The sequence below is a fragment of the Betta splendens genome, chromosome 6 (genome assembly GCF_900634795.4).
Source record: "Betta splendens chromosome 6, fBetSpl5.4, whole genome shotgun sequence".
Lineage (NCBI taxonomy): Eukaryota > Metazoa > Chordata > Actinopteri > Anabantiformes > Osphronemidae > Betta > Betta splendens.
Window position 1 is genome coordinate 11,442,809 of NC_040886.2, and position 24,750 is coordinate 11,467,558.

The 24,750-nt window shown below is 42.3% G+C and overlaps 1 protein-coding gene and 1 long non-coding RNA gene across 2 annotated transcripts in view; one reads left to right on the forward strand and one right to left on the reverse strand.

Annotated features, from left to right (window-relative positions):
• Nucleotides 1–21,397, reverse strand: LOC129604221 (uncharacterized). Its single transcript, XR_008694918.1, has 4 exons — nt 21,256–21,397; nt 1,812–1,888; nt 1,490–1,617; nt 1–1,370 (listed from the first exon to the last, which is right to left on the reverse strand). It is a non-coding gene; the product is annotated as an uncharacterized LOC129604221 (long non-coding RNA).
• The window catches only part of rgma (repulsive guidance molecule BMP co-receptor a), an 11,096-nt gene continuing 3,350 nt past the window's right edge, over nt 17,005–24,750 (forward strand). The window contains exons 1-3 of the mRNA XM_029152738.3: nt 17,005–18,047; nt 21,377–21,492; nt 23,044–23,561. Of these exons, the coding sequence (XP_029008571.1) occupies nt 18,034–18,047; nt 21,377–21,492; nt 23,044–23,561 (648 nt within the window). The 5' untranslated portion in view covers nt 17,005–18,033. The remainder of the gene's footprint in view (nt 18,048–21,376; nt 21,493–23,043; nt 23,562–24,750) is intronic.

Consider the following 24,750-nt stretch of genomic DNA (forward strand, 5'->3'; position numbering starts at 1 on the left):
GACTGCGTCACTTCGCAAAAACATCACAAACACTCTGTGCTAATGACTTCACCGCTCCAAACAAATGTGGGAGGTCTGAGTGTGCGCCGTTGCTCCGCCGTGGCCCCCCCCCGCTCCCCCTCACGCCTCCTGACAGGTACGGGGTCGGGCCATCTGTTGCTCCCTCACCGGGGCTTCACACGCTGGATTTCAGTGATCTGCACGTGTGAAGGACGGCCACCAGCAGGCCTCAACCCCGCAGAGAAAACAGCACAGTCCCCACAGGCCTGTTTGTTTTTCATTATAATGATTATGACACCATGCCTTCTTATGGAGGCATAGATCATTTGTGTCTCGCTGTGCTCCAGCTTCTAGCTTTAACTTTGAACTGTAGTGACTAACAGGGTCGGAGCGCCGATAAATTACCTACAGAATGTAGTATGATGACATACAGCCAGAAATCTGCCCTTCGTGCTTTAATTTATACGTTGTGATGGTACATGTGAAATATTTCTGATTTGACTGTAACTGCTCCTAAGTGTTGCCAGTCTATCTGCCTTTAAACTCTATTGTGTCTCCTCACAAAAACACTGTGACGTGACTTCATCGTCTTCGTATGTTGTTCATCCCAAAGAAAGAGTCTCAAGGAATCGTCTCACAACAAAATGCATCCAAGAACTGAAGGTACGTTTGCCAATATCTGTTTTCAGTTATTCTTACATTTTCTGCAAAAGGCACATTGGTTTCATTATCTTCTTCTGGGTTTATTGCACACAAAAAGAGCAGACAATAAAACTCAAAACAATATCATCAACCGTACGGGAATGTCTCAACAAAGAGCACCATTGTCAGTCTGAACGTCAGCCATGCGTCTCTGTTGGGAGCGGATGGATCTTTCCAGTTTGGCATGAATCCCATAGAGGTACTTCCAAAAGGAGGCCACCTTTCATTCTCCTCAGTCTCTAACAATAACAAACATTCTCTCTCCTTTCTGTTTGTATCTGACCAGTGCTCCGTTTTAGCCAAGCCTGTCACTGGTGAGAGCCCAATTAGAGGCCTGAGACTGCCCCGAGGGCTTATTCTCTGCTCCGTGTTTTGGGGTGCCAGTTGCCAAGCGCTGCCATATGCACTGTTGTAATCATTAGCAACCGTCTGGCATGTCACTCTGGGGCTTTAAGCAGTTTCCTTCTCCATGGTTGTCTCTGAATTGATTAGTTGGTCGTCCACAAACAACGCGGCTTTTCTATCGGAACAAACATCCACTGTGGTGATCCACTCTGTTAACTCTTCATGCTGCGGCCGCCTGAAGGCTCCAGCCGCTCAGGTATCACCGGCAGAAACTGTATGTTCTGTATGTTGCCTCCTAATGTGTCTTGCCTTAATTAGCTTAACTGAGTACAGAAAGAAAAATCATGTCATCTGCTCAAAGTATGTTCAATTGTGTTTTATAGTGTTTCTAGAAATATAATTTATAACAATAATAAAATGTCACTGGATGCATTCCATCTACCTTAATATATCAGTGACTGGTAAGCAGCAGCTGGAATGTTCAGTGTGGTCTTCTACAACAAGTGTTCCTGGTGTGAGACCACCCACATAGGCAACGCTGACAAAATCACACTTCCCTATTCCTCCAGACTCAAATATTGAAAAAAAGCAACACAAAGCTGGATAGAATGAGTCTGCAGCACACTGTGCTCACTCCACACCTGGACAGCCTTTAGTTTTAGGGGTCAAGCGTTTTAATATGATGCCTATAAACAATGTTCTACTTCTATTAGATGGAATTTGAAATAGACAGTTATGGCCTGTGACATCTGTAAAACACTCACCTGTGGCTGATGCAGTCGATCAGCAGCTTTGCCTGGTCCATTAGTGGAATGGGTCTGACTCAGCATCCTGGATTTCACTGTGGAGTAGAAAGATGCAGAGGTCTTAATTTAGAGAGCAATATAAACTAGCAGGAACGAAAAGGTGAGGAATCAATATTCAACCATCAGAGGAATAATTACTGCCACTCTGAAAGAATGTGTACGAGGCTTAATAAATAATTACAGTTTGTGTTCAACACCCACATCTGTGGTCACTAGACCTAATTTATTAGCCACAAACTGTTGGCGCAGTCGATGATTATGAGGCTGAAGATCATTACAGATGTGTATGAGAAATTAAATATTTACTCAGTCCAGGCTTTTCCTACTCTATTTAACATTTATAACTCCTGTGTAAACATTTAATCAATGTCGTATAGTAGGCTATGATGTCATAAAAGCCAAGGACACTATTAGTGCTTATTAATTTACAGTATTTGACAGACATTAACCTTATCTTTGAAGGTGTGTTTACATGATATTTACTTATTATTATTTTGTCATTCATCGTGTGTTTAAATACTATCTTTCATTTATAGGTAAAGTTATTAATCAACATTTATATACAATAATGAAGTGTGGGACTGTTACATTTCACCTTCAAATAACACTGATTAATACATACACATCTGTAAATGTGCATGGACCTGGATGTTGAAAATATGTGTACCGTGTGGAGTGGATATAACAAAGCCGAGACCTTCTAAGTGCAAATGTACCACATGTGCTCAGCAAGAAAACAAGGCAATCTGGGAGGAGGGGGAAGGAGGCAAGGCCCTGACCTTTGGCTCTCTACAAAGCATTTCCTAAACTATGGACTATTTGTCCACAGTGCACAACACACCGCAAATACTAATGTCACCCAGGAAACTAATTCTCTGTAGCAGTGCCAGTGAGCTGTCATTACTCTGACTGGACCGGCCCGCTCGCTGCCCTGTTGTTCAGCCGCTCGGTTCCACTGTAAAACATGTGCACTGCATTTTCTCTCTTTGTCACACACATGAAATCAAATGCCATGTGCCCATCAGTGCAGCTAGTAAATCCAGTTGGTATTCTTGGCTCCGCTCCGCTGAGGATATCTGTCTCCACTGCAACATCTGTTTAACAGGCCTGTCAGCTGGAACAGTGGATAATCTCTAATTCTTCCAAATGTGGCACAAGTCGTGCATAATGCTGGCTTTGAGTCAGGCAATGGAAGAAAATAAATGCACATCCAGGCATCTCTGCCAGGGTATAGATTAACAGCAACTGGCTTTTATTTATGCATGTGCTTGTTGCAATCGGAATTTTACAGTATCTGTGTGCCTCCCTTACTTCAAAATATAAACAGTGCAGCTCATATTTAATTTAATGTCCAAAATGTTATTTTTAGGTTAGACCATGTTTACTTTTGTGAAGTCACTTTGCTGTCGGTGAGTTCAGATGAGGAAGAAATGGCTGGTAGAAATGAGCAGCGCGGTCAAATCTGATGCGCTCATTCAGTCCCTGCACCTCGCCTTGGACTTAGCCGGTGTTTTTGTGATGCTTATCAGGTGTGACAGCGCTTTGTTGGGGAGATCTTTATGCCTCACAACATCTTCAGTGTAATCTACCGCACACCCAAACGAGGACAAATGCCTCGGAATACGTGTGCAATAGGAGGGAGCGCGGCGCGATGTGTCGCCAGTGCCTTCGCTGAATGGTCTGATTAGGATCTAGCAACAGCGCATTTCCGCGCTTGTGCCCAGGACTCGTGTTGTTATTCCCTCGCTCCACTGGGAAGGCAGAGGAGGGCCGGGTGTAAACACCTGAGGAGGGCTTTCACTCTCACCCTGTCTGTGCAGGTAGGACGCGTCAGCACCGGGCGCTGGCTCCAGGCTCCACGCAGCGGCCCCAGCGCCGCAGACGTCTTTTCAGGAGGAGGTTTGAGGGGTCACTCTTTTCCCACCGGGGAAGCGCTTTTGCAGCTCACACGCCACGGATGCATTCCGGGCCCTGAATGAGCAGCGTAGCTTTGAATGTGCATTCCACCGGGTTTCTGTTCTTACCGAGAACCAGTGAATAAGAAATCAGCATCTCTATAAAACGCTCCGTTTGGCACACAATCCGCCAAACCTCCCCCCTCCCTCCGACACCCCACCCCTCCCCCACTGCCATTCTGTGAAGTTAAGAATCCATAGGAGGTTTACTTGAGATGCAAGCACAAGTGTGAGAACACTGGGCTTGGGAAAAAAAATCCTTTTCCTTTGGTCTGAATGGGGGCATTTCAAAAACCGGAGGTTTTTTCAGCAGCTCCTTCAGCAACAGGCTCGTTCTGTGTCAGCTGAACAAAACACTGCTTCTATTCAGCAAAAGCAAGCTTCATTACGGCCTAATTTGGTCGAGGATTACTATTATAAAACATTAGTCCAATTTAAAGTCTTTCCTACTCCGTTGTTCATGTTCGGTCATATTAGGATAATAACTGTTACAACGAGTTACAACCACAAAACACAACATCTCTTAAATACGTTCGAGGCCTGACAGTGTCTGAGAGCACGGATCACACGCTGTATCCATAGCTGGAGCCGTGCTTGGATACTGGTGCTCAAAAATGAAAAGAGAAGTCAGTCACACAGTGATACCCAGCTGCTTCATTCAACCCTGCTGCCATTTACACTTTCTACAAAACATCAAAGTCGGTCACTCTGAGTTTAAGCAGGGAAAAGGAGAGAGCACCAAAAATCCTAGAGTCCATTTCTTCTAAACATAATTTTGAGGCCTTTCATGAGGACAGGTTCAACTGTCGCAGACATGAATAATGCATTGCACTCAAGGGTTGTTGTGTTAATTCATCCAATTTGTGCGGCACAGAACATATTTAATTATATGAAAATACATATATAAGAAAGCATTATTTTGTTGCTGACATCCTGATTGTGTTTTGAGCACGCAATTAGCACTAAGAGATGGATCAAAGGTCGATCTGCGAAGGCCGAGCCAGAGCAGAATAATGAGGTGAATCTACAGACACCATATCTAACCCCCAGATGAGGATTATGTGAAGGGAGAGCTTTGAATACAAATCATAACGTGGCCAAATTCTTTAGGCTTCTCTTCTCTAATTGTGGCTCTTGCTCAATTTTGTTCTTCGTTTAAAAAGAAAGACTTCGAATGAGTCTGTTCAGGCTTATTAAGTGATGTCAGTGAGGTTTTAAGTTTTACTGATTTTGCAAATATTTCTATGCAGTGGCTACATTGTTTTTGTTTTAGGAGATTTTTACCAAACCCTTATTTTTAAGTTTACTAAAAGTCTATAGGTAATGATTCACAAAGCACGCTTGTGCTTGTGTTCACCTCTAAATGAACTTTTAGGGCTTGAGTAGATCTTATTGTGCTGACTGTTACAACTTTCTTGGAACAACAGTCCCCAGAAATGAAGTTGACACTGCTCCAATAGCTAAGGAGACGTTGCACATTTGTGTTTAATTCGTTGTGCTGTAGCTGGTTTGTGTCTGCATCATCTGGAGACTCGACGTGTTGGAAAAAGCTCAATAAACTCCAAGTGTGTGAAGTTCTTTTTCCATCCAATATCATGTACACCTACTAGAGCTACAGATGAATGTTATTTTCAAATTAAGCTCCAAGTGTTTTAGTTCTAAATGTACAAAACTATAGATAGAATGTTTGATATTTTTTGCTTAATGCCTTGTAAAATAATCTATTAATCACTCACTTACTGCTTTATCCACGATCTATTAACCACTGCAGCACTAACTTATGGTAAAAACAAATATAAATGAATGTTTGGCATTTGAGTTCAATAAAATTTCAACATAAACGTCACATTATGGACATTCTGCCAGTTATTGATCAACGAGCGTCAGACTTAAATTCTACACTACACACAGCTGATATAAATTCAGTACACAGCTGTTCACTGACATCACTCTGCATGACATGCACCAGAAAATATTCTCCAACATTGTGTCTTACACTGGTTCTATTAAACACCCAACTGTTAAGGCAAAAAGGCTTTTTTCTTATGGCTATCGCTTTAATTAACAGTAAGGGTGAGCATGACAGCTGTGATGGCAATGGGCGAGCCATTCACAGGTGCCGCGTGGGGCACAGGGAGGAATGTGAAGGAGTGCTTGACAAAGAAGCCATGTGCAGAAATAAGATGACAGGTGGTTGGCCTGATCCTGCTCCGGGCTGCCAGAACGGGTTCGCCTCCGGGAGCTCCGAAAAACATGACGGTGTTAATGAAAACGCCAGCTTACACTCCACAATAGCATACGTGGGGTAGAATAGATAAAGGTTCGTGCTAAGACTAGAGGGAGGTTTCTCTAGTTGGCCTCTGGAGCCATTGGACATTACTAGGGATGATTGTTTCCAGTCCCCAAGTTCTCGTTTGGACCTGGACACAGTTTTCTGAATACAGTATGATGTCAAATATTGTTAGCTGTAAAACTATTAGGCTCATTCTTAGGTGAGAGAGGTTATTATAGACTTATAGACACTACATACTACTACTATCTATCTATTTGACTCTAAACTACCGATCTCAGACATAGACAGTAATAAAAATGTACTTAAAGCTCCAGCCACCTTAAAGTAAGTCCAACAACAGGACAACTTGCAACAAGAAGCTGCTGTAGCTTCCATTTCCCTGCTCCGCTCTGCTTTGCTGCTCTCCACTACACCCAGCAAGGAAGACGACGTTTTGAAATTATAATAAATGAAACTATTTCAAACTTGCTAATCAAGCAGAAATAATTGATGTGGTTAGAAGGACAAGGTACGCTGAAAAGCTTGAAAAAGTGTGTATTTCTGCCCTGCTGGCAGTGCTTTTTTCAAGCACTTTATTGATCTCAGTGGGGGGAATTGTAGTTGGACAGCTGCACATAGATGCTGGCACCAACACAGGGTTTTGGTGTCCTGACCAAGGACACTAAGGCATGTGGCTATGGGTTGGGAATCTAACCACCAGTCCTGGAGTTCATGCATGACTAGTCTGCCAACTCAGCCACAGCTGCACAGTCTGAATCATATACAAGTTTTCCAAACATAAACATGCTGAATGAAGTATATTTCTAGTCAAATACTCTGCCCTTAAGCAGTTACAAACAAGCAAAATAGTGATTATGCCAGTAAATATATCATTAGGAATCTAAATGCATCACAGAGAATAGTAAATATGACAGCAGAGTAATCATCATTTGTTAAATGAAGTTATCTCCTATTTTTAAAAAAGAGAAATCACATTAGTGGCTAGAAAAAAACACTGCTGTAATTTAACTACCATCTGTAGTGGAGTAAAACATTTATGGTTAAATTTATAATATGTATGAAATAGATGTGTAAAGTAAAAAAGCCTTAAAATACTGGTACTCACTTAACTCAATCCTTTGTCTGCCAGTAAAATCAAATAAATGTTACCATTGCTGGCATAACTAGATTATGTACTGCAAGAGAAAAGTGCAAAGCATGTACTGTAGATAATAACATTCCCAGATGTTTACTATATGTGTTGTATTGTTCTTGTGGGCTTGTGTTTATGTGTACATACTGCATGGATGTGTTCTCAGCCCTTCTGGCATTACTGCTCTATATCCCCGTAGATGTTCTCAGTGTCAGCTAAGTTTCCACCGCGTTGCTACTTCGAGAGGAGCCGTGCATGCTGGGGCCTGTTCTTTAAGCCGGCCGTTTTGACACATACAAAGGTGCAGCTCATCCAGGCTTTGTGTCAAGGATTACCAGAGAAGATATGGTGCAGCCACAGAGCGAGACATTCAAAACCAGAGCTTCCCTTTTTTTATATATATATATAAACATATATATATATATATATATATATATATATATATATATATATATATATATATATATATATATATATATATATATATATATATATATATATATATATATATATATATAAACCCTAACATCTTTAACGACTGGCAAATGTCTGAGAAAGGAAGTGAAAGTAATGTTGGTGAAAGTCGGCAGAAGCGGATCGTGTCAGTGAGTTTAATGTGCAATACACACACATAGCAAGTTGTTATGATTGTACATGGTTCAACCAACAATGCAAAGGGTCTTTTTATCAAACCAGTACCGATAGAATATAATTTAACTAGCCTGACAAGTTAAAGGCTCTAGCACTGAGCTCACATCTGTGCACAAAGGGCGTCCAGTTGTTTCTAAGTGTTTTTTAACCAAAGAACAGCATGAGCCATCAGGTTCAATCAGCTTTGCACACTTATGCTACAACCCAGAGGTTAATAGAACCTGTGTGAGCGCTGGGAAGGATTAATGCCCTCTGAACCGCGTTGAGGCAGTTAGACAAATACAGCAGAAACAAGTTCAACTCTGAAACGAAGCATCTTTATCCCAGGATCTAGTCTTATTTGTTGTGTTTGAGATTCTGTCTGTGACTTCTAAAGCTTTTAACCGTCCACTAAATGAATTGTTCTCACAGTTTTATGGACGATGCGTTATTCTCTGCTTGATCGTATATCAGCCTGTGATGTGTGTTTCCAAGAGGAGCATGAGAAAAGGGAAAATTAAAAAGAGTTCAAACACGGCATGAAAGCCCTGATTAAGCAAGAATAGACTGATGTTGTCACTGCATGCATGGCTGTCATTATAATGGACGATTCCTAACGTCGACGCCAAGAAAACCTTTCTCTCCTGTGTATTTGCTTTGCTTTCAGTTGCATTGCTAAACGCGAGAATCCAGTTGCATGGATGTCATTGGCACTGTAGATCGCTGTGAGACCTGTCTATGCTCAGCTTTGGATCGTCCAGCTCCCTTTTCATGCACCCTTCATGCTTTCTGTATCTGTCTAAGTCTTCCTTGCCAGGTTTTATTTGAGCCTTTTCTGCATGGTTCCAACTGGATGCTTTAGACCATTTTTTCTACCTTCCATTGTGTAAAAACTATATGCTGGCTGACAGTTGCCTCTGTGAAACCAGGGCTTCAGTTCTTTGTCAGCCTGCTTCATTGTGACAGAAGATTCACAGGCGTAAAAAAAAGGCTTGGTGAATACGTAGCAAATATTGTGGGAATAGTAAGTGTATGTAGGCACATGCAAAAGAAAGGCAGATTCAGAGAGACAGACAAAAAGCAGAAGAACATAAAATTCCCTGTAACTCAGAATAAAGTAAATGAGCCTTGTGGGCATTTTATTAGTTGAATTTAAGCAATACAAAATAAAGGCAAAGCTGCTGTCAGCTTGGCGGCTTTAAATCTTCTCAGAAACGTCGTCAATACTGTCAGTCAATACTGTTAGACAAAGACAAGCATATCCTCCAGGTTTTGTAAGGAGGAATTCTTGGCTCTTGCATCTGACAGAAATTGCGTTTCTTATCTAAAATGGCAGAGTGATTTTAAATTTCTACTGCGTAGGCTGCACTGACTGGCTGAGAATTCTCTATTCATTTCCTGCACTTACTCATGGTAATGCAAATGTGTCAGAAAGACACCCGCAAGTAGGCATAAGCAGGTCTAAATAATAATAACCATGATTGTGTGATATTGTGTGTTTGTTTTTTGTTCTTTCACATATGTCTTCTCTGCACTGCATGTGAGGTGCGGTGGTGTTTTCCAATGATGTAAAGTTGGGTCTTAGACGAAAGACGCTGAGTGTTTGAATGCTGATACCCTGGAATTTGCTGCAAAGATACAGCTGGGATCACAAGTGCAGATCACCTTACTGTGAAAAAGAGACTGATAGCAGCTGCAAAGCAAATGAACATGTGTCAGCCATCTGGAAAAGTAACCCAAAACACTATGCATCCTCTGTGCTGAGGCAAAGCAGTCATTTTGCCATATGAAAAGGAGCATTTGCCTTTTTCAATGCAGTTAAAGACGAAGCCTGTTTTTTATTTAGCTAAAACAAAACTATAAGTAATGAAACAAAATCTCCATAAAATCTGCTTCAAATCACATCTCACCGTTAGCAGACTAACAACATATCTATTCCCACGCTAGCCTGCAAACTAACTTGGCTACGGATTGTTCTTCGATTAACACTCCAGCTGCTGCTAGCTGGTAACGCTAGCATGTGGTTGTCGAGACCAGGCTGGACATACCTTCATATTCTCCCCTAGATGAAGGGAAACAGAAAATGATTATGTGTTTTAATCACGAACAAATCTTCAGAGTCTGACATTAGGTGGAGAGATGATTTATTTCACTAATGAGAAAACTGAGGTTGAACAGTAATTTCAAGCAGGTCATAAAACTAAATAATTGGTAATTTATTCAAATATTCCTGAAGGTAAATGTCTTCATAATTATTATGAATGACTTAAATCCTTAAGGTGTCATCATAAAGAAAATTGAGCAAGAATGCGATCATTTAAAAATAGGCCAAAATATTGAAATACAACCCTAATAGTGTTCTCTTCAGAAGACGTGAAAAACTGAGGCGGAGCAGATCTGTGTACAAACAAGATGGAAACAGGAATGTTTTCAAACAAATGCATCAAACCATTTTCTTTTGTGTGAATTGCATCATCTGCTGCAACAATATATTGGCACCCAATTGAAAAATCTGTCTTTTTCTCCATGTATACTAGAATTTGATGTGATATAATGTACACATTTGCGCACTTCAGATGCCATTGTTGGTTTTTAAAATGTCTGAAAATTATCCTAAATGTTGACAAAAGTCTAGAATTGGTTTAAAAGTTGTTTAAAGAGCTTATTAAAATCATTCCACGTTGCCAGACTTTTAACAGGCCCTGAGGCTGTGGAAGCGAACTGGCCCTTGACCTCATCCAGGTATGCTTTTCTATTTAGAGGAAACAGGCAGAGCATGTTTATTCCTCCCTATATATAATATATTATTGTGAAATCTATCACCAGCTCTGCTTCACCTGTGCTGCTACTGGCTTTTTCAGTTTGTACCAAGTTTTGCTAGTGGCTCAGGAGATTTAATCAGGTCTAAATCTTCAAAGGACATTAGTTTGTTGTTAGTCCACAAGAACCAGTCCCTCACTTTTCAAAGTGCAGCTCGGAGTGTGACAAGCTCATTTTCAGACTGTCCTGCCTCCTTACACCTCGCGTAAGGATGAAGAGGCAGCTCCAGTTCCTATCAGGATTTTGGACATAATAGCCACGTGCTAAGTGGATTGTTGACAGCTTCCAGTCGACAGACGATGAACCAGCACAACTTTGAGCTTTAAATACTGAGATGCCACCTGCCAACTGTGGTTCACAGTGTAAATTGGACTTCCTCCATCAGGACTGAGGAATCTGTGCTCTCTAAGAACAAGACATTGGAAATATTTTTTGCCTGCTAGCTCCAGAAACACCGTTTGATGTGTCTGTGTTGTTTTACTCCCTTTAACCAACGGTGTGAGGCATATGCTAACACATAATGTGTCACAGATATTCCCTGGTACTGTACCTACATGCCTTTCCTTCCCTCAAAACCAATTTGGCATCTCAGTGTTACACTGCTTGCACAGGTCAGGAACAGTGCGTGCTGTTAAAAAGAAGCTCTGAGCTTTATTTTCCTTCTACCGTGTGTCTGTTACTGAACATTTCTCAGTACAGCTTCGAAACAAGTGGAATAATTTGGTATTAAAGTTTATTGCTTAGTCTGCTTTCTTTTGTCTTTATGCAGCAAAAAGGTTTAGGGCATTTACACGTCCTGATAGTTACAGTAAGTGTCTATCTAGACGTGATAGACTTTTATAAAAGGGAACCTTCTTTACCCATTATGTCATTTGTCAAACGACTGCATTTCCAACACCCAGGGTACAGTACGATTCTTTCTCACTTTGCTTAGATTGGCACAAACAAAGGGAAATGTAGGTAATATCTGGGCGAGTAGAGACATATTGACTGAACTAGACATTTCCAACATCAGTCGGGAAAAAAACGTTATCAACTTACCATTCAATGGAACCATTTTCCATATAAAATGAGATTTTATTGCTAGTTGAGGGTGAGTTGGGGTTATAAATCTTAATAATAGTACTTTTTCACAATAATGGCACCTTAAGTGGCACATAATATAAATCTCAGCCTATAACTCACACACATTGAGCAGACTTTACACAAACCACAAAGAAAACCAGACAGAATGTCCATTTCATTTCATTTTTCTTACTGTACACTTGTACAGACACATTACGACGGGGTTAAATATGTGGTGACTCCTTCTCTTGTTTTAATTAAACTTAGCGGTAAGAGGACCAGCCGGCGTGTTGAGACAGAAGAGATAAAGTCAACGTGGCCTGAAGGCAACTATGACTCACTGATGTTATTTTGGCTCCGCCACTGGGATTTTTTTTTTACTGAGAGGGGCCCGGGTCTCCTCCTGTTTGACAACTTTTGAGGGGAGTCATGAGGTGTGAGGCGTTAGCTAAGAAGAGCCGTCAGTAAAACATCAACAGTCTCCGTCAGCATCGCACTGCTCCACAAACACCTGACCAAACACCTCCTCTCCTCGTCACAGGACCCTGGCCGTGCCCTCCGAGATCACAGTCTGTGGGGCTCCACACCTGCTCTACTTACTGCTAATTAACCTTGTTTCATATTAAGCACAATCCGCAAGCTAAGCCATATACATATCAAATCAACACTTTATAGCTTGTTCAGCACCAGTGTTTTCTTTTTTCTTTTAGGGTCTCATTCAATTAACCTGCTTTTGCTGCTACAGCCCAGACAGAGAAATTACAGTATCGTTTTACATTTAACGATCAATAAAAGAATCATTTAGCCCAGGGGAAAGGTCTACTGTCTCAGAGGGTGGGGGAGTAAGTCTTTTTCCTGTAATTAGACGTCCATGGGCTCTTCAATTAATCTGAACCCAAAGCGCTGACATTTCCACAGCTCATTAATGAACCACAGCACACTACAAAGATGGAGAGAACTACAAGGCCGCACTGTTATGAGCGTGGATGACATACACCACTCTGGCCCTGCTGTCTGCACTTACAATACAATGAGCTTTCCTAATATTAACCATTGAATAGGAAATTCTTTGGTCTGCTGAGGAGACACCTCTTAAGGAGCTGCAGGACGATCGCTGAATTCCACTGTTCAACAGTTTTAAGGAGACTATTAATATTTCAGAATGGAAATGATCTTTTTCTAGGCCTCTGAATTGCAAATTTATTTCATTTCATCAGCCAAGGATAAAATTGCGCTTTTGAATAGATTGTGCTAAGATTTTATCGAGCAACTTGCTAGCAAAATTGTGATAAATGGCCTGTCGAATTATACTGAAAATGACATCTACAGTACAGACATATCTACAATATCTTAAAAGACTCTAAACTTTGTCATTTGTTCAATAATGGTCTTATTTCAGTGAAAAATTTAAAATGTGAACGAGTTACTGCAATAAAATGTGAAATGGAGCAATTTGTGGGGTTTGTAGGAGCACCTATCTTGGCTGGATAACTTTAATGTGTGTGGTCCAAGTAATAAAGACAGAGCTTAAAACAGCTGAGGCTAAAGGTGACCCAACAGTGCTATTATGCTTAAGATTTATTGGGTACAGAACAAATTATTTTAGGTAGTACTATTGGACTTGTGATGTTTTTACAAGCAACATACAGACTGATTTATGCAGTATAAAAATTGAAGAGAACCCCGAACGCTGCATGCTTCAGTTTCACCAGGATGTTTAAAAAGCCAACTAGTCTCCCCGCAAACGCCGGTGTAAAAATGCCGCAGAGTGATTTTGGGCTGCCAATAATTTGCTTGCACCTGCAAAAACCCGAGCTTTTCATTGCGGCTATTGTGACAAGACAGGACAAAAGGAGGGCAGGATGAAGCCCCTGCAGCTGTGCACACAGGCCAACACTGCAGGACACTAGTAAAGTTCAACAACCGAGCAGAAGAAGCCAGCACATAAAAGAGCTGTGAAGAATTCAGACTGACTGCCTGCTTTCCAACAGCAAATCCCCACACTGTCGGTGGCATTCACATTTAAATGTACATTACACAAACGGCTGGACACTGTGAATCCGCATGGTATTCTCACCATCAGTCTGTATTTACACGGGTCAAGGGTAGCTAACTAGAGTTAGGAGAAATACTGGTTCTGTTAGGAGCTATTCATGGACACAGAGGTGTCTAGTGTTGCATCTCTGCAACACAGAGATACAATATATCAGCTGGAATGGGACAAATGTAAATCCTTAATCCGTTGTCCTAAGAATACATGTAATTCATATTATTTTATAATCACGTAATAGTCTTAAATGTGCTCCCATTGTTTCTATGAGATGGTAAAATGCAAAACAGAAAGGGCCTTAATTGTTTTAACCACAATGAAAAGACAGGCACATACAAATATTTGTATTATTTTAGAAATCAATTGCTGTAATTACTATAAACTGCCAAAAAGGCATTTTTACATGCACATGAATCTCATCTATCTTTTATCGTTGGGAGCTGAATATTCAGTTATTGTTCCAGTTTTTTCACAGAATTTCAGAGACAGTAAAATTAAAACAGCAGCTGTTTTACTGAGATAAGCTTCATTTTTGCATGCACTTATGATATCTTGTATGCTAATGGAGTCATGGCTGCTCACCAACATCATTTTGAAACCCTGTCAGGGGCAAAACTGTGATGATCATTCACGGTCTAAAATAGTTATTCATCCACTAATGTTCCTCCCTAAAATTTGGCTTGATGTGTTGTGTCTCTCGCTGACATCGGTTCTCTTTAGCAGCGTCGCTAATTGTTTGTCTCACCGTCGCTGCACACTCTGTCTAGTTCAGTCTATGTCTGGAATTAAACAGTGCGCATAATTCTCGCTGGACTGCAGTGTGGGTTTAAAAGAAACAAGGAGAAACTCACCTTCTTTGCTTTAAATTAGAAAGGAGATTCTGTAATGAGGGTTTGCACATTCAAGCTCATTCCTCTGTGTGTGCAAACAGGCCAATTTGCAAGCTCGCTGCATTCATATCGTTACTGACTGTGGCAGTAATTTCACACAGTGCCTGAACCCATCGTATCACGTTCTAATAGACTTTTTTGTATTCACGCTCACACCTTATTATTAAAGACAATGCTGTTGGATACACCACCGTGTACATGAAATAGAAACCTCATTCTATTTGTATTTTTACTGAATACCAAACCGACTCTTGCTGATATATTTCTTATGTAATAGCATTTTAAAGAACACACCATTTGGCAGTAACAGGACACATCGGTTGTAACTCCACATTCTGCTCTTCAGTCATATTTAATGCATTTGAAAATGTCAAGATGTGATTTAGTTCACCAAAAAAGATTACACACTGAAGAGAATATATATATAGTTCCTATGTGAAACGGATATTACTCCCACAGTCAGGTCATATCAAATGTCAGCCGCTGTCCTACTTTAGGTCCAAAAATCATACTAGTACACACCATGTTATTACATGGTGGAAAATAATATATGTGCTGAAAATATGTTGCCTTAATAACTGTTAATTAATAATTTCAAATAGAATAAAACTGATGAGGGGACTAAATTAGGGTAGTAATGACCACTTCATACATGTAGATTAAAGCTACCAGTATTTGTTTTTGTTAATAATTTCACTATTTCATAAAGAAATGTAAAAGTTCTTTGATGATGAGTTCTGATTAAAAATTCTAAACCTAATGATATAAGACAATTCCTCACAACACAAACAACTGAGCTGGGGAAGGTTTTGTATTTTTTGGTTGAAATTATTTACCCAGCTGTGGGTTTTTCAGGCGATACATGATTTCAGAGGTTGTGTATCTCAAATTGCCCTGTCAAATCTTTGTGAAGGCAGTGTGACACCAGAGGAAAAAACGAAGCATGACGCGCTGTCACAAGCTAATTGTCATGCTGCAGGAGCCCAGAAGGCTACTGGAAGGTCAGAAAGAGCATATGATGTTTACTAATCCATGTCTGACTCAGAAATACCGCGGTGGATGACCAGTCCCACACATGTTTTGATAATAACGTTGACTCCCAACAGATGTTGAGCCATTTCCTTTTCAATGACATGAGAAAAAAGATCTCAAGTTCTACAATGGTCTAATCATTTCTTTTCACAGACCTGAATTAATCTGGGCTGAGACAGAAAGCTTTGACTGACAACTAAAAGACAGAAAGCGAAACCAGGTCAATGCAGCTGAAGTTATTATCCTCTGAAAAAATGAAAACGGTGAACTTTTGAGCCTGATCCTATAGTGGGGAAGTGCAGCATGTGATGATGAGAAGAAATCACAAGATAGTAAAGGTTTGAATGCCTCCTCCGCATCCCTCTGTGGCTTATCATAACGCCTATTGCATAAATCTTGCAGCAATTCTTCCACTCTACATATATATAGTGTAGCTTCTGTTTTATTTGCTGAGGCAGATTTTTACAGCAGACTAACTCAAAGGTTATTGAGAAAAATCAAAGAATGCCCCCAGGGCAAATAATACTGGATGTGGTGTTTTGTTGCTAAAATTTTTACATGGTGGACTGTGATCACTATAATGAAGCCCAAGCAGCAAAAAGCCAAAGGGAGGCTCCAAAAATACATGAATGTGGTTTAATAATGTATAGAAGGTCGATTGTGTTAACTCACTATAATGCCCCAGCAAGCCAGGGTGTGCACCAGCTGTGTTTGAGCTGGGGCCAGCATCCGGCACCTCCAAAACCATTCTTTCACACCGGGGTGTCACTCTTTTATGCTCTTCTGTTACATCCATGTAAAATATGCTGCCTCTCAGTGGCCATCTGGAGCGGTCAGGTCTGGGCTGCGATAGTAAACGAGTGGATTACAGGGGTCAGTTCCTTGCTGGATGCACGAACGGATGATGTGACGTGACAGCTCGGCGCTAGCAACATGCCGAAGACTCTAGAGCAGTACTGAAAGTGAAATTACACTTTTAGACCTCACTTACGTTAGCCTGTGCATGTAAATGATCAAGTTGAACACTGAGCTGGCTATTGTGTGGGTTCACTCAAATGTTGTTGGTCTCTTTAGTGCCTGGTGTGGTGGATTTTCCTTCACAGTGGGAAACTGGAGCAGAGAGAACCAGTTATGTTGTTAGAAGTGAGGCTTGAAAAGCTGGGGAGGAAGGGGGTGGGGTAGGGTTTGGGGTGGGGGGCTGTGGTGGTATTTTCCTGCATGCAGTCTGATCCTAAAACACAGGTGCAGCCTCTCTGCCTTTGAGCACTCCCCACCCCCCTCCTCCCGACTGCAAAGTGTTTTCTCCATCCGATCCTCCATTAAATCCTGATTATTATGGATTTGTCTTTTTCCAACCTGTGATTTGCGAAGACGAGGAACTACTAATGGTTGTCGGGGTGCGGATCTGACACTGGGCTTGTTACTTGACAACCAGTGGTGGAAATATTGCAATGTCTACAGGGAGCAGTCGAGTAATTTTATCTAGAACAAGTCTCTAGGTTCAGCTTTTAGCCAAATCCTAACAGGAGTCACTATTGTGAGATGCGATAAACAGGGCTTATATTTTTACTTTCTATTAGGGAAACAACATTTGATGCAACTTGGAACGGAACTCACAGTATATAGGGTTCGTTCCAATCGCTGTAATAAACAGACACACTGTACAGCTCATTTCTGGCTTGTTCGTCAATGCAGCTGCGACCTGCTCGGACTCCTACTCTCTCCACTACTTGCAGAGGAAAGGGGGTTCGCGGATGAGGCTCGGGGCTCCCAGCGGCGTCACGCTGCGCCGATCATTGTCTCTCTCACACTTTATAACTAGCCAGTTCACAACATCCAGACACCGGATCGGGACATAAGCAGCGGCGGCGGCGGCGGCGGCAGCAGCACTGCCCCCGGGGTTTTCCTCCCGTACGACGACTATAACTAACAATTTGGATTTACCGCCCGGATGACAGCAATTACTGGACTTCATCTATCATAATGCCTCCTTTCCGATCGATTGATGGGCAGACGAGTTAAGCGATGGCTCGAGAGATCTTAGTCCGCCGGGCGCGAGAAGTGGCCGCTTCAATGAACTAGAGCAGCTGAACGCACTTTCGTTTCGCCGCAGAGCAGACTTGGGGGACGTGATCGGCGGACACCATGCACACATTGGCGGAATTCACGCTCAGAAAGCCGCTGGGTGCGTTGGATTTCGGATTACTGTGACACGCGCGAGACGTGCTCGGACCGGGGTTGGAGATTTTTCAGGAGTCCGTTTCCTCTCGTCCTCCGGGTTCCTGCAGAACTCCAGAGTCGCAGAAAGAGCCCATGCAGTCGCCAAGGTTGGTCCGCCGCGCTCGTTGTTTGACATTACCCGCGTTAAAACCGATATTATCAGAGTTTATTTCACACAGGGGGCTGTGTCAGTTTTCTGTGAACAGTGGGGCTTCTGAACTACGTCCTGGTGTGTGTCTGTTCTGCTGCGCCGTCGGAGCCGAGTATCTGCAATATTAACAACTTGATCCGTCTGATGGTGTCACAAACTAGAATCAAAACTGACCATAAAGCCTCTATTGGCCTGCTCAACGTTGAAGCCTTATTTTCTATACTGTCAAGATTACATTTATTTCCATCTAAAAATACCACTGCAGCTAATTTCCATAAAATAAAAGCGCGATCTCTTCAGTGCAGAGCAGTGCAGCAGGACTAATGCCTGCTGGCTGCAGATTTTCACCTTTTAAATCCTAATTGCTTGACAGCTGTAATTAGACCAATAACCGAGCTGTCCATAAAGCTCAAATTTAATGACAGGTTTGGGTGTCCTCATAATGCCATGTGCGTTTGTGTCATGATTTGAGGTTTCATATCAGAGCTCATAACAAGCGCCATCTGTTGGAAAAGAGGATCAGTCTAGTGTGACTGTCGAGACTGAGGCAAATGTAGGATAGGGGGCTCAGTATAATGCTGCACAAAAGGTATGTTCACCGCTGTATAAGTTACATGACCCCATAGATCATCATGCTTAACTGTGTCTGCTGTAATTCCTTTAACAACAGGGTTGTAGAGGTGATAGCACAGGTTTAAGGAAGCACCATAAAACGTGCCTGGAATAAACCTACTGGATTTATGGTGATATTTTATTGTTGTACCATGTCACCTTCTCCTGTTGGAGCATGTGGGGGAGCAGGGTCTGTATGGTGTGTCCATTTAGTGCTTCTTTATACATATGGACTCAAATATAAATGTTATGTAATTTGAACAACCCAACAGACAAAACGTGTAGGTGGTAGATGAGGGGGGACAGAGGTTATGGGTACAAATGAAATGATGATCTGAAAGAGTACAGTAATTACAGGTCAATCAGCAAATTGATTAACTAATAGGTAATTGCTAATTGCATTCATGAGACATTGCTGGTGAGGAATACATAAATATAGTCCCTGCCAAATGTGTTTTAGACTTCAAACAGCCGACAGTCTTTGATTTCTGTCTAATGTGTCAGATGCTACAGTTTGTCACTGTCCTTCTGCACATGAAGTGTAGTTATGCATAAATATTTCTAAAGATGTTTCTAATTATGGACCATTCTAAGATGTGGCTTTTATGCATTAACAGGCTATAAAATCAGTCCATATTTTATAATTGAAAATATATGCATATGTACCAACATACTGTAACTGTATGCAGGTCACTGCAGTGGACTAGAAACTATGTGAACTACCCATGTTTCAGATGAGCTGTATTGTAGTATATTACTGATTTTGACGCTTATACATACTGTACATACACATACTTGAATTTAACATCAAAGCTTCTACAATGTTAATAAGATCTGACCAAGAGTTTAATTCATTGCTTTGTTCTACGGTGTAGCTGCTGAAAGCCAAGCCTGCTCACCTGGAGCCATTCATTTCAAATGTGAATGCTTAGTATATTAGTGCTGGGAATCCGTGTGCATAGGGCCACCCTTGTTGAAAACGTGTGCAGGCCCAGGCCTCATTGTACACAAACGTATCCATCATCTATGAGGGGGACAGCAATCACAAAGACATTCACCGCTCTATGGAAAAATACTGTAAACCCAGCCACAACCTGAGCATGCAGCCATCTGTCTGCTACTATTATGGTTTAAATGGCAGCAGTAATGTGTCATTCGTACAGTTGAAAGACAATCAAAAGAGGGTGTATTATGCTCATTACAAGAGGGAATCTTCCACCCGCTTCGGATGTTATCAGCCATAATGAATGGGCTGATCAGAACTTATCAGCGCATTCGTACGGGCCAGTAGGTGCCTGCTCTTTCTGGTCACTAGTGAAATGTATTTAAATCCTTTAATGCAACATGTAAACCATTCTGCAAAAAGCCTTAATTAACACAATTAGTCAAATATTGGCTCTAAATGTATTATACGTGATTAACAAAACTCAAAGCACACTGATTGTGGTACATGCTTTGGAATGTACTACATGTAAGCATGATCCATGGGGATGACGACTTCATGTTTTGCTCTGTGGTTTAAACTACAGGAAGTCATCATATTTTTTAAGCTAATGGTTTGTTTTGCAAGTAAAATGTTTCTAAGCTTGGCACGCAAAAGCTGCAGAGATCAGGTGTAAATGCACTATGTTTCCATCCAGGGATGTCGTCATGTTGGGAATTTGGGGGTTTAAACAAGAATAAGGATTATTATCTATCAAAAAAAATGCTTTAAAAATAGTATCTTAAAATTTTATTTTTTAAAAACATAATGTAATTAGGAAGAATTAAATATATATACAGTTTAACAATTGAGTGATGAACCCCCCAAGTCCAAAGCCTCTAGTGTATGAATAAACATTCGTTTTCCATCATGATTTATTTCCATCGTGATTTTAATTTGATAAATGACGTTTTGACATCTGTAGTGACAGTCATACATAGAGGTGCAAGTCATTAATAAGTGTAAAATCAATGTGTGTTACAGTCAAAAACATAATTGGCAAGATTATGGTGATTAATCACTTAATTACTAAAGATGTTAAGATGTAATGTTTCCTGTTAGATGGCAATTCAGCATTTCTAATCATTAATTTGAATGGCCTATTTCAGCGCTTCACTGTAGCTACATACACAATAGAACTAAGGGGAAATTGTAATGTTGCGGTATAAGCAGAGAACTGGCAGCTGCCTGGGAGGAAAAGTGCTGTTTGTTGCTGCATCCTCTGCTCATCCCGTCACACGTGCTCCGGGGGAGCAACTCGCCGTCTTCTGCACTGCTGTGATTCGTAGCGGCGCATCGAACCTTCGTCGCCGCTTCACGGCGCTCGCTTAGTAGGTCGCCGTCGAGCGAACAAGTCCGCGCATTGAGACGTAACCTGAAACTCGGAGAGAGGGGGGGGGGTTAAGGGCAGAGCGGGCGGCCGTGATTGGCTCGGCGCGTCCGCTGGCCCGCGGAGGCTGCACCGCGCGCGACACTCCCCGAAAGGGAAGACGGATCGCCTGGCCGCCTCCAGCCGTTGGTCCCGCAGTCGGCGTTAGCTAGCTAGCGGCGGACGGAGCCAGCGTCTTACCTGGGAGTGATGAGCACGCGGGGCCCGCGTCAGACCCCCTCTCCGGACTGTTTGTTCCCCCTCCGCGGACTCGGCGGCTCTAACTGTCCCTCTGTGTCCTTCCTTTCTCCGGCCTGAGCAGGGAGAGGAGCGAAGTGCGACCCCGAGCTGGATGGATGGTTATGGGGGAAAGAGGAAGACCCTCGGCGCTTGAAGTGTGCAGAGTCCTCGCCGTGTTCCTCTCGCTCTTCCCGTGCGGTAAGAAGTTGTGTCTCTTTTAAATAAGTTGTGTGGTTCGTGAGCGACCAACGTTCGAACCCGAACGACGGCGAAGAAAGCGGCGGTTAACTTGTGACACGCGACGGGGCTCGCGCCGTGGACGTCGCGGTAACGTTCACGCGCCTTTGCCGGTTGAACCGTAACGTCGGTGCCTGCTTTTCTCAGAATTAGCAGCCGGTTCTGAGGTTTCATCGTTTGGACCAGAACAGCTGCCTGGTTTAAACTGGTCCCAGTTTATTTGCGTTATAGTGACATTTTCCCTAAAGATACTAGAAGTAGATTAAAGCTTTTTAGAAAATAGTTAATTATTTATAATATGTCGTAGCCGACCTTTTCTAATCGGCCGCATTTAATCCAAATGTAGGTTAGTGAATCACTGAATCGGGGCAAAGCGGCCAAGTTACGCGCAGACGTGTGGAAAAGGCTGAAGTATTGGAAAATATTGCACCCGACTTAAACAGTGACCGAGCTTCCCGTTAGAGCACGACTGGGCTGGTTGCAGCAGCTTTAGTGGATCAAATATCTTTTATTGTGCTGCTTATTAGCCTGTTGCCATTGATTTAGCGTTAACAGATTGTTCTAAACACAAGCTTGACATTTATTAATGTAAGAATTGTCTCTTCAAACGATTTTATCCATTTTAATGAAACCTTGTAGGTTATGTGTTCTATAGGATTCGGTTTAAATTCCAGCAAAACAGCAATTTGTGGTTTTGATTTCCCAAACGCTCAAACAAAACACACAACAGTGAAATGTAAATCCACTCTAAGTTTATATTATATCAGAATTTTTAATATATATGTATATAGTCTTATTAATTACAGTAATCCTACATATTATGTCTTGCCGTGAGTCCTCATTTACCATGTTTGCCAAACCCTTATCAGCCCCGTTCTTAAGTCACTTACCATCAAACAACACGGTGATAATGGACTGATAGTTGAGATCAAGATTAGTTTACTGCCATCTATCAAGTGGGTGGTAAACAGGCAGAGCGGGGGTTGGAGAGAGCTGGGGTCAAACTCTCAGGACGGACATTGTTCAAAGCACAACTTCAAAGTGTCAGTGTGACTTCCCACCGTGGGACACACTGGGTGAAACTTTCCACAGCCCATTCAAGTAAATGCTTTATTAGTCCAAGGTAATGCTAGTCAACAAGGCATCCTGGGAGAGCTTTAAAAAGTGGGCCGGATGTGTTGTTAACACTAGTCACCACCGCCGTCTACAGTTGGGTTGCTTTTATTAACACCACAGGTGTAGCTGGGGATGCCAAATGGTGTTTACTTGCACAGAAACCAAATGCCTGTGGGTGTGATAGGGAAATGCACTTCACTACAATAAACATAGTTACCAGATGTTTATGTCAACTGAAGGAGACTAAATAGATTATTAGGAAACTTTTTTTACCTTTCTGGCATTTTGTGGTTTTCACTCAGAACAGCCAGTGTCGAGTCTATTAATAGCTCTGTCTGTGGGCTGTCCTGTTTCTATATGACACGGTGGCATCTAATTTGCATCTCTCCTTTCCAGTGAGTCTGCAGTGCAAGATCCTCAAGTGTAACTCCGAGTTCTGGGCCTCCACGTCGAACTCCGGACCGGAGGAGGAGTTCTGCACGGCGCTGCGCGCGTACAACAGCTGCGTGCGCCGCACCGCGCGCACCTGCAGGGGGGACCTGGCGTACCACTCGGCCCAGCATGGCATAGAGGACCTGATGAGCCAGCACAACTGCTCCAAGGAAGGGCCCACGTCCCAGCCCCGCGCCCGCGTCCCGCTGCCTCCCCCGCCCCCGCCGCTCCCACCTGACAGCCAGGAACGCTCCGACGGGCCCGAAGTATGTCACTACGAGCGCAGTCTCCCACGCAACACGTCCCCGCCCAACTACACCCACTGTGGCTTCTTCGGGGACCCGCACCTCCGAACCTTTAGCGATGAATTCCAGACGTGTAAGGTGGAAGGAGCCTGGCCGCTCATCCACAACAAGTACCTGTCAGTCCAGGTGACCAACACTCCTGTCGTGCCGGGGTCTCTGGCCACTGCCACAACCAAGGTGAGGGCGGTTTCTGTTCTGTTGTGGTTGGATCATTTATAAGCAAGCGGCCATGTGGTCTTCACTGCAAAACGTTTGATTTTTTTTTCTAGGATGAATGTGAAAATAATCTTTTGTTGGTGTCTGGGCTGTAGTTTCAGGTCTTTGACTGTCACATCATCAAGCTGCACATATTTTTGTAAGCGAGTGTCTCCTTTCATGTGGTCAGGCTGGGAGAGCTGCTGTGGGGCTGCTTTCCTTTCAGACTCTGGTTTGTGTTTGGATAAGTTCCATCACAACAGATGAAGCCCAACCCAAAACAACTGCTCAGATCTCGATAAGCTTAAAAAATGATAAATCAGTGTTCTAACTGTAGTGTGGCATCAAACAGGGCTCCGTTTTCACCTTGCACTGTGACCAGCTGAGGCAAACGTTTGGCCTATTTAAAGCTTAGTCCATCTAGAGATTTATCACCAGTGCATTCCTTACTGGTAGTGTTGTTTATTACTACTGTGGATAGTTGTCCCTGAAGTGTGTTTGTATAACTTTAGAACATTTGTAAATGAACTTAATATAGGTACAGCACTGCTGAAGTATTTAGACTGAGGTATAAGCAGACTTTGTCCTATGTCATATTTATAAAAAGCATAATTTTCTGTAATCAAGGCTTCTTAATGGCACTCTATTAAACATTGTAAAAAAAAATTCTGGCTTTTAATTTAATGCCATTTTTTTCCTATTGCTGTTCTTGGAAGCAATTGAGACGGCTTTTTCTTAAAAAAGATCTTGATTCCGTACAAAGGCAAAACAAGGCAGAAGCCAATGCCACCTGTGCAAACAAGGCCCTTCTGCTTAAAAGAAATGCATTAGCAGAGCTCTGTGTTGGTACATCGCTCCTGCTACAGCAAATAAATTTGCCTGCTGCCTTCCATATTTATTCTGATGGAGGGATAATGGAGGCTTTTATTTTCTTTTTCGTTGTTTTCAGCTAAATAAATGAACCAGTTCAAGAGCAGAGGTGAATGTAGGTGGGGAATGTTAGCCCTGGGTGGTGGGGGTGCAGCAGTGGTGCAGCAGATGAATTGCTGTGGACTCCCTCTGCCCAAAGCAAGGGGACCTCAGTGGCGCTGCTGTATTGGTATCGCCGCTCTAACAATGGCTCATTGGTGTCCTGATGAAACCAAGCTTGCAGAGTCCTGACCAGTCTCAC